At 67.7% G+C, this 10449-nt stretch overlaps 1 protein-coding gene across 1 annotated transcript; it reads left to right on the forward strand.

The window, feature by feature from the left end:
- The first annotated feature begins 1532 nt into the window (after positions 1–1532).
- On the forward strand, positions 1533–8604 carry GRIN3B (glutamate ionotropic receptor NMDA type subunit 3B). Its single transcript, XM_050910771.1, is given in 12 exon segments — positions 1533–1581; positions 1584–1719; positions 1779–2010; positions 3610–4208; positions 4695–5745; positions 6204–6349; positions 6551–6666; positions 6902–7053; positions 7142–7306; positions 7470–7537; positions 7667–7990; positions 8553–8604. Coding segments are annotated over 12 exon segments (3090 nt in total).
- Positions 8605–10449: the final 1845 nt, after the last annotated feature.

Consider the following 10449-nt stretch of genomic DNA (forward strand, 5'->3'; position numbering starts at 1 on the left):
CGCAGGGAGAGCCCCGAGGTCCTCCTGGGAGGGCGGCAGCCTGCGCTGTGCCAAGCCCAGACCGGAGCCCTCCCTCCCAGTCGTCCCACACTCTCTCCCAGTTCCCCCAGTGGGGTTTGTGTCAGGGTGCTGTGCTTGGGCAGAGCCAGAGGGAGGATAGGGCTTCCCTGGGAGCCCCCTCCTGTGCTGCACCCGGGGAGAGGCCAGGGTTTGGGGGGGCTAGTTCATGCCAAGAGCCTGTTGGGGACCCCCCCCAGCTCCTGCCCGGGGCAGTGGGTGCTGTGCTGCATTTATCCCTGGGGGAAGGAGCTGCCGGGGGCCCTGTTATTGGGATCCTGCTCCGGGGGGGACCAGCGCTCCCCGTGCCCTGGCAGGATTCGCTCTGACAGCATCCCCCCTCCGGGCCCATCTCCGCAAGGGGAATTCATTAGCTGTGACTCATTAAATTTGTCTGGTGATCAGTGGGTTTTGCCAGCTGGTATTTGGCGCCATTGCTCGCTTTCTTTTTCTTATTAATTGAGCAGAGGCGCTCGCTCTCCCTGGCAGCTGATGTTTGTGCTCCTGGTGGCGAGGAGCCCCTGGGCCGGGCCGGCCCTCCATTTCCCTGGTGCAGATGAGGAGGGTGACCCTGCTATCCCTCCCTGCGGAGGAAGGCTGCAAAGCTGCTGCATGTCTGGCTGCGCTGCAGGAGCACCAGGCCGTTCACCCCTTCCCCACGCCGCGGGACGGGACCCACGGCCCCCCGGCCCCCGGTTTCGAGGCTGTGTCTCTGATTGCAGAGGGATGGAGGGATCCGGCCGTGGCCTTTACCGGGGAGCGGGGGGCAGTTAACGGCTCCGAGCCCGGCTCAGCAACCGCCCTGAGGGGCTCTTCCCAGCCCGGGCGGTGGGGGGGGAGCGCTGGCATCGCCCTCCGTGAGCGCCCGGCCGGAGGAAGAGGAGGAGGAGGAGGAAGGTCCCAGTGGTCCAAAAGCAGCCGGGACCCCCCCTGGGAACCGTGGGGGGTTCCTGTGGCACGGCACCTCGTCCTCCCTCCCGGAGGACCCCACGGTCGCAGCCCTCGCACGGCAGCACCGGGCGGGTGGGAGCCCCGCTCTGCTGCGGGGTGCGGGGAGGGGGGGGACCCGCGCCGCGCGTGGGCGTGGGCGAGTGCCAGGCCGGCCTGCGCGGCCGTGGGGGGGGCGGGGGGGGGGGGGACGTTGCGTGGGCCGGGCCCGGCGTGACCCACCGCGCAGCGGGGCCGGGCGGGGGCTGCGGGGGCCGCCCCGGACCCTCCCGCTCGGCTCGGGCGCCGCCGGTCGGGACCGCGGTCCGGCGCTGCCGGCGCCGCGACGGGCGCTGCCTGCGGGGAGCCCGGCGGGCCCCTGCCGGTCCCTGCCCGCCCCTGCCGGTCCCTGCCCGCACACGCGGGGCTGCGGAGCCGGGCGGGGTCCGCACCGGGGGGGCGCTACCGACCGGCCGGCCCGCCCCGGGCCCGCCCCGGCGTTGGAGGGGGGGGGGGCAGAGCCGGTGGCGGGGCCGGCGGCGGGGTGGATGGCGGGGCTGCGGGCGCTCTGGGTGCTGGCGGCGGCGGCGCTGGGCGCGGCGGGGGGCACCCGCAGCCCTGCCGCGTCCTGGCCCGGGCCGGCCCCGCCGTGCGCCTCGGGGCTCTGCTGCCGCCCGCCGCCCCCGGCCGCGCCCGGCTCCGCGCCGCGCTGGTAAGAGCCGCCGGTAGCGGCAGCGGTCCCGGTCCCGGCCGCGGGGGAGCGGCGGGGGGGGTCCCGGCCCCGGGGGCGCGGCGCTGCCCTACAACCTCAGCCTGGAGGTGGTGGCGGGCGCCCCGGCGGCGCGGGACCCGGGCTCGCTGGCGCGGTGGCTCTGCGGGGCGCTGGTGGTGCGCGGCGTGGCCGCCGTCCTGGCGCTGCCCCGCTCCCGCCGGGAGCTGCTCCAGCTCGACTTCCTCGCCGCCGCCCTCCAGATCCCCTTCGTCAGCCTCCTCGACGGCCGCGGGCCCCTGCCCTTCCGAGCGCAGGTAAGACCCGCACCGGGGGCACCCGCACCCGCACCGGCCGGGCGCGCCCCGCTGCCGGGACGCTCGGATGCGGCGGCGGGGACCGGGGCCGCCGGGACGCAGCGCTCCGTCCCTGCTCCCGGCCCTGCTTGCCGTGCCGGCTCCGTCCCTCCGCCGTCCTTGCTCTCGTCCCGGCTCCACCCCGGCTCCTATCCCGATCCTCATCCCGGCTCCAATCCCGGCTCAGTCCCGATTCCTGTCCCGATCCCCATCCCGACTCCTATCCTGATCCCCATCCCGGCTCCAATCCTAGCTCTATTCCAGCCCCTCATCCTCACTGCATCCCGACTCCCTCCCGGTCCCATCCCGGTTCTGTCCTGGCTCCATCCCAGCTCCCATCTCGGCCCCATCCCGTCTCCATTCCCATCTCCATCCCGGCTCTGTCCTGACACCCATCCTGGGTCTATCCCAGCCTCATCCCGGGCCCCATCCTGGCCTCATCCTGGCTCTATCCTGGCCCCCATGGCAGCTTTATCCCAGCCCCATCGTGGCTCTATCCCAGCCTCCATCCCAGCTCTATCCCAGCCCCATCGTGGCTCTATCCCAGCCTCCATCCCAGCTCTATCCTGGCTCCGTCCCAGCTCCATCCCAGCCCCATCTCATCTCTCTCCTGGCCCCGTGCCCGGCTCTATCCCAGCCCCATCCCAGCTCCCACTCCAAGGCAACTTCCCTGGCTCCCCCGGCAGCCCCATGCCCCCCCAGTCCCGACCCTGGTCCGGCCCCAAGAGGGCTCTGGGGACGTGCCCTGGCGCTGGATCCCCGCAGTCCCCTGTGCCACCCGGTGCAGCCCCACTGTCCCAGCAGTGACATCTGTACATGCCAGTGCCACGTTTCGCAGCCCAAACCCTGCCAAGCCAAGACCTGACCCAGCCCTGTGTCCCTGGGGCTGCATTTGTCCCTCTCCCTTCCCTCGGCCGGTTCCTTCCAGGCACAGACCACCTCCGCACAGGGCCATATTGCATTTGGGCCCCTCCACGTGCGCGCTGACCCCAGGCTGCGCCTGGGCAGAGGTGACTCCTCTCCTGGCACGCGGCAGGACCATGCCGGCCCCTGTCCCACCAGCCTCTCCCCGGGGACGCCCGGCCTCCACGCGTGCTCGTCTGCTGCCTGGCGAGCGGCGCGTCCCTGGAGGGCACTGGCTGCGGGGAGCTGGGGCAGCACCCGGCGGGGAGCGTGAGACCCTTGTGTGTGTGGGCAGGGGGATGCACAACCCGCTGCTCGGGTGGCGATGAACCCTCTCGCCCACCCAGCCGGGGGTCCTGTGGGGTCTCCTCTCTGGGGCTCTCCCTTTGGTCCCTGGGCATCTCTCTAGCTCATGGGTGGGTGCGCGGCCAGTGCTGGGCCGGCTGCTGGGGGAAAACATCTCCCAAGGCTGCGATGGGGCAGGGAGCAGGCAGGGAGCGGGCAGGGAGCAGGCAGGGAGCACGAGGTGGCTCCAGGGCATGAGGGACAGGGCAGCTGAGCTGAGGGCTGGTGGGACCCTGCCTGCTGCTGCCTCCGGGCTCTTCCCATGGGCAGGAGCAGGGCAGGGGGACAGCCACAACCCCTGTGTGTCGGCAGAGCCCTTTCCACTTCCACATGGACCAGCAGAGCTCGCTGGAGACGCTGGTGGATGTGCTGGTGAGCGTCCTGCAGGCCAACGACTGGCAGGAGACCAGCCTGGTGCTCTGCCACCCCTGGGATGTCTCCGGCTTCCTCGGCCTCTGGGCCCGCCGCTCCCAGCTCTTCCTCCGCACCGTCCTGGACCTCGGCTACCTGGACAAGCCCGGGGCCACCCGCTACCTCCGGCAGCATGGGGAGCGCTTCAGGGCCCTCTCCAGCCCCGTGCTGGTGCTCGGCTGTGACCTGCGGCGTGCTCGGCTCGTCTTCCAGGCAGCTGAGGAGTTGGGGCTGCTGCCGCAGGAGTTTCACTGGATGCTGGGCTCTCCGCTCAGCGCCGGCGAGCTGCAGACCGAGGGGCTGCCCCTGGGGCTGCTGGCCTATGGGGAGGTCAACCGGCCACCGCTGGAGCTCTTTATCCAGGACGCGGTGGAGCTGGTGTCCCGGGCCATTGCCAGCGCTGCCCGCGTCCGCCCCGACCTGGCTCTCCTGCAGACGATGGTGAACTGCAACGACAGGCGCCGGGCAAGCGGCGAGTCCTCGGGGCTCTTCCTCTCCCGGTAAGGGAGGTGCTGTGGGTGCTCCTTTCCCCTGCCCCGGCTCCATCGTATCGGGGTGCATGGGGGGGCCTGTGCCCCAGCCCTGGGGTGGGATGAGGGCAGAGCTGGGGGCACCCAGGGCTCGGCGTGCGGTGCGGTCCCTGGTGTGCGCAGCCGCTGCCGTGGGGCTCAGCTCCCCCCAGGTCCCTGCTGGCCCCCCGGGACACGATTTGTGCCGGCTGCACAGGGGGGACACGTCACTTCAGATCTCCCTAATGCTGCCCGAGCGCGGTTGCTCTATAAATATTAATAACACTTGGCCCTGCCAGCACAGCGAGCTGCAGGGCAGCGGGGCCGGATCCTGCTGCTTCTCCCTGCCCTTGTCGGTGCCCGAGTCGGGCACGTCCTGCTCCTGGCCCCAAGCCCCGTCCCCCCGTCCCTCAACTCCTCCCGGCTGCGGCCCTGGAGCCGGTGATGCTGGAGCTGTGACACCCTCCCTGCTGCCAGGTTCCTGGCCAACACCTCCTTCCACGGCCGGACGGGGCCCGTGCGTGTGGAGAATGCGACGCTGGTGCGCCCGGAGCAGCAGTACCGTGTCTGGAGCCTGCGGCGGGACTCGCAGGGGGAGCCCACCTGGGTGACGGTGGGCACCTGGCGGCACGGCAAGCTGGAGCTGGAGGAGGACGCGTGGCAGAGCCACCGCCGGCGCAAGAGCCCCGGCGAGGGGGCCGGGGGGGCCCGCGTGAGGCTGCGGGTGGTGACGCTGGTGGAGCACCCCTTCGTCTTCACCAGGGAGGCGGACGAGGATGGGAGCTGCCCGGCTGGGCAGCTCTGCCTGGACCCCGGCACCAACGACTCGGCCGTGCTGGACGCCCTCTTCGAGGAGCTCGGTGCCGACAACGGTTCGGTGCCGCGGGCGTACAAGAAGTGCTGCTACGGGTATTGCATCGACCTGCTGGAGAAGCTGGCCGAGGACGTGCCCTTTGACTTTGAGCTCTACATCGTGGGTGATGGGAAATACGGGGCCTGGAAGAACGGGCGCTGGACGGGGCTGGTGGGGGACCTGCTCAGCGGCACGGCCCACATGGCCGTCACCTCCTTCAGCATCAACTCGGCGCGGAGCAAAGTCATCGACTTCACCAGCCCCTTCTTCTCCACCAGCCTGGGCATCCTGGTGAGGACCAAGGACACAGCGTCGCCTATCGGGGCCTTCATGTGGCCCTTGCACTGGACCATGTGGGTGGGCATCTTCGTGGCCCTGCACATGATGGCACTCTTCCTCACCCTGTACGAGTGGAAGAGCCCCTACGGCATGACCCCCCACGGCCGCAACCGCATGAAGATCTTCTCCTACTCCTCAGCCCTCAACCTCTGCTACGCCATCCTCTTTGGGCGCACCGTGTCCAGCAAGACGCCCAAGTGCTGCACTGGCCGCTTCCTCATGAACCTCTGGGCCATCTTCTGCCTCCTGGTGCTCTCCAGCTACACGGCCAACCTCGCGGCCGTCATGGTGGGCGACAAGACCTTCGAGGAGCTCTCGGGCATCCACGACCCAAAGGTAGGCGAGTGTCCGGGCTGCTTCAGCTGGGGTGTGACAGGGCTGAGGTCCAGGGAAGGGGTGGGTCTGTTCTTGCTGCACCTTCCCGGCTGGGATGAGCGTGAAAGGTCTCCCCAGCCCCGCTCCTGCAGCACAGCCCCTCCCGAGGCTGTGGGGGTCTTCCCAGGCCCCCAGGAAGCTTTATGTCCCCCCCACCTTGGTGTTTAATCCTGGCCTCAGCTCCAGGGCAGGGGAGAAGTGGGCTGGGTTCACGCTGAGGCTGCCCTTGGCGGGGCGGGGGGGGGGGCTCTTTGCCAGACACCCCGCAAGAGCTGCTGCATCTCCACGGGCTGCCCAGACCCCCCAGACCCCCCCTGCCTGGGGCTGCGCGTGCTCAGGGCGCGGGGACGTGTCCCCAGGGAGCCGGGGGCTGTTCCCGCCTGGGCTAGGGGTACTGATGCTCTGGTGCCTCCTTCCAGCTGCATCACCCCTCGCAGGGCTTCCGCTTCGGCACTGTGTGGGAGAGCAGCGCCGAGGAGTACATCAAGAAGAGCTTCCCTGAGATGCACGAGTACATGCGGCGCTACAACGTCCCCACCACCCCCGCTGGCGTCACCATGCTCAAGTGAGGGGCGGGGAGGGCATTGGGGGGGGTCCCCCCTCCTTTTACCCCTCCCAGGGCAGGTTTTGCCCCATCCCTACAGCCTGTGCACCCCCACCCCGCACACACACGTCCCCCCCCACCCTGGGAGGGATGTCAGGTTAGAGAGGCCCTGGGGAAGGGGGGAGCAGCCCCCTCCCTGAGGGTCCCCCTGCGTTGGTGCAGGACGGAGCCCCCCAAGCTCAACGCCTTCATCATGGACAAGTCGCTGCTGGACTACGAGGTCTCCATCGACTCCGACTGCAAACTGCTCACCGTGGGCAAACCTTTCGCCATTGAAGGTCTGGGGGGGCTGCGGCGGGGGGGTGGGGGAGGTGGGGGTGCCTCTGCGTGTGTGTGTGTGTGTGTGGGTGTGTGCATGTACACGTGTGTGCTCTGGCTGTGGCTTGGATGGGGCCATGCCGTGCCGTGGCCATGCAGGGCGGGGAGGGTCCCTGCTCCGTGCCGGGTGCTGGGGGCTGTGTCCCCCCCCAGCCCCAGCGCTGCCGCTCTCTCCCCCTCCCCTGCCGGGGCCAGGCTACGGCATCGGCCTCCCCCAGAACTCGCCGCTGACCTCCAACATCTCCGAGTTCATCAGCCGCTACAAGTCAGCCGGCTTCATCGACCTCCTGCATGACAAGTGGTACAAGATGGTGCCGTGCGGCAAGCGCGTCTTCGCCGTCACGGAGGTGCGGGCGGCCGGGCCCTCGGCTCGGGGGGCTCTGGGGATCTGACACCCCCCTCACAGCCCAGCCGACACCCCTCCTTTCCCCGCAGACCCTGCAGATGGGCATCTACCACTTCTCGGGGCTCTTCGTGCTGCTCTGCATCGGGCTCAGCGGCTCCCTGCTCACCTCGCTGGGCGAGCACTTCTTCTACCGCCTCGTCCTGCCCCGCATCAAGCGCAAGAAGAAATTCAACTACTGGCTGCACACGAGCCAGGTGGGGAATGGGCTTGCCCAGCGCCCAAAAGACACCCCCCACCCCATGCCGCTGCTCCCTCTTCCCTTGCACAGCCTCTGCCCTCCTCCAGCCCTGGACTGTCACCCCCCGGTTAACCCCTGGACCATCACCCCCCATCTCACCCTTCCCTTGCTCCCCGCAGAAAATCCACCGGGCTCTGAACATGGGCATGGAGGAGCAGAAAAGCCAGCAGCTGAGCTTGGAGCAGAGGTACGGCCAGGGCTGGGCGCCTGCCCCGCTCTCCTCCTCCTCCCCGTGGGCACCCACGGTCCCGGGGGGCCACGGAGGGACCTCCCAGCCACCACCTCCCAGTTCAACCCATCTCCCCTCCCCAAAAAGGTGCAACCTCCAGCCGAGGCAGGAGCCAGCGGCGGGGCAGCCCTGGAGCGCCCTGCGGAAGGAAGCACAGCGGGTGCGCTTCCAGCTGGACAAAACCCCCCCCGAGGGCGAGGGGTCCCTGCGGCACCCCGGGAACGGGCGGGCGCTGCGGCCCCCGGACAGGGCAGCCAGTGAGAGCGAGCTGCGGGAGCTGGAGGAGAAGATCCAGGAGATGCGGGACCAGCTGCGCGCGGCCCTGGTGAGGAAGAGCGAGCTGGTGGCCGTGCTGGGCACGGCGAAGAGCGGCTGGGTGCTGCCCACCCCGTCGGAGCCCCAGGAGGAGAGGTGAGGCGGGGCGGGGGGCCAGGGCAGCGCTCAGCCCGCTCCCCGGGCCGGGAGGAGGCAGGCAGCCCCCAAAACAGCCCAGGTCCGGCTGCTCTGCAGTGCGGCGGGCAGGGCAGACCACCACCCGCTCCCTTGGTCGGAGCAGGAGCAAAGAGGTGAGGGACGGAAGGACAAAGGGCCTTGGGGTGGCAGGATGACGGGGGGATGTCCTGGGGCTGCCTCCCTTCCCCAGCTCCGGGGCATTCGCCTCTTTCTCCTCTCTCCCGCCGGCGACAGGGGTTTAAACTGCAGGCAGCAGCCTTAGATGAGAGGGTTTAGTTTGGGGGCAGGCAGGGGGTTGAGGTGAGGTGAGGTGAGGTGAGATGAGGCGAGATGAGAGGCCCCTGCAGAACCAGGGCAAACCGCAGCACTTCTGCTGGCAGACCCTTCAGCAACGCTGTGTTTTTAAACCCTGTAAATAAAGACGGTGGAGAAAAATAAAGTCTGCTTTTTCTCTCCCAGCTGCACCCTAAATGCAGCGAAGTTTGGGGCGAGGGTAACCCTTCCCCTCCCTCCTCTGCAGCCACATGCCGGCCAAGCCCAGCTCAGCCCCACCACAGGACAGCAGTGACTAGGAGGAGGAGGAAGGTGAGTAGCCCTCGTCCCCCAGCACTCTGATGTGGCAGCAGGACCGGCCGAGACCCCAACCTCCCCTCTGCGAGAGCCAGCTCCAGGGCAGCAAAGCCAGGCTGATCTCCAGAGCCACCTCAAATGAGAAACGGAGTCTTCCTCAGGCAGACGGTGAGAGACGGACGTCACCAGCCCATTTCTCAGCCCACGCAGAGTGCGGAGAAGCCCGCCAGCTCGGCGCCCTCCCCTCGCCCCTGCCAGCGGAGGAAATTAAATAACTCCCAGGCCAACTGTGGGTGACTACGGGCGGCCGTCAAAGGACCGGGGCGAGAGCACAGCAAAAGATCTTCCCTCCCCGCAGCCTTTCCACTCGCACAAAGAGGCGGCTGAACGCTGGCGAGCACAGCCGTGACGGGGACTTGTGCTGAGCCCCCCCTGCCCTGCCGCCACCCCTCCGAGCCGTAACCGGGCAAGCGGGGCCCTCCCCGGGGCCGGCGGCGGCCTCTGAAGTACCGAGCGTTCGACTTGCTGCGCCCGCACCCATGCCACAGGATCCTCACACCTCAACTTCCAGCAGGAACCCAGCACAACTGCTAGCAGGACACCACAGCAGCTGTTAGATATAATATTTATTATTATATACAAACACATTTTGTACATTAATTAAATAGAATGAACTCTACTCTTCATTCATCAAATCATTTGGTTTGTTTTCCCCCCTTCCCCTCCCGCCCACCCGCTCCTCTTAAAAGCCTACGATCACTCCTTGCTCTCTGGACCGCTGGCACACCGGAGGCAGGGAGCCCGCCGCCAACGAGGCCCCTGCCCAGGAAGGCTGGCTGCAGAAGGTCCGACGGGCCGGTCAGGAGCAGGCTCCCCCATTCCCCAGAGTAACTCCCAGGGCTGCGTGAGACAAAAAGAAAGGGGGAGGGGAAAAAAAAAAAAAAAAAGGGAGGGGGACCTGGGTGGGAAATGCAGAGGAAGTGAAGCAGGGGGCTCCGAGCCCCGGTGGTGCCGACACGGAAACCCTCTCCTGGTGGAAGACACCGAAATGCCCACCAGAGCCCTGCACGGGAGGTGGACTCCACAGACGCTGCTCAGCTGTGGGGAGACGAGGCTGAACTCGGGGACACTGCTACAGCGACCCAGCTCCCCCCCAAGGAACAGCGTGCCCCACGCGTCACCTCCCTTTCCACCACGTTTCTCCCCAAGCTTCTCTCTCCTCTCAGCCCTACAGACACGACGCGCTCCTGTGTCGCTCCGCTCTACCTACAAGCGTAAACCCTGCTTCCAGCCGTATCCTCGCGTGGGTCCAGCCGGTCCCCGTCCCAGCCCCGTGGTGCCAAGTCAGCCAGCTGCATCGCGGAGGGGTCGGGCACAGCCAGCTTCACCGCCGCCGCCGGGGAAATGAGGGAAAATTAGCTGAAATGTCTTGGCTTTAGTGTTTTGGTTCTTTGCGAAACCATCTCATGCAACAGTTCAGCCAGTGAAAAGCCGACCTCTCCTCTGGGATGGGGCTGATCTTAAACGCAAACGTGTCCCGTTTCAGGGACAAGGCACTGAAAAGCAAACTGCATCACCCACAGCGGCAGGTGCCAAAAGCAGAGTTGTACAGAGACAGAGCTGCTGTCCTCCTCATCCCAAACGTCTCTACAGACACCCACCCGACAGATCAGTTCCCAGCAGATACGTGAGACCATTTGCCTGTGCCAGGAGCTCCCATTTTATGCTGACCACATACATCTAAGACAGGCCAAATTCCCAAAGCCCTCACAGAGGTCACCAGCAGCAGAAGGGACAGCACTTCTCCAGGGCTGACCAGCATGGGAATCGACCCCGCTGCTTTTGAG

Source organism: Gymnogyps californianus, chromosome 24 (assembly GCF_018139145.2).
Source record: "Gymnogyps californianus isolate 813 chromosome 24, ASM1813914v2, whole genome shotgun sequence".
In the NCBI taxonomy this organism is placed as follows: Eukaryota; Metazoa; Chordata; class Aves; order Accipitriformes; family Cathartidae; genus Gymnogyps; species Gymnogyps californianus.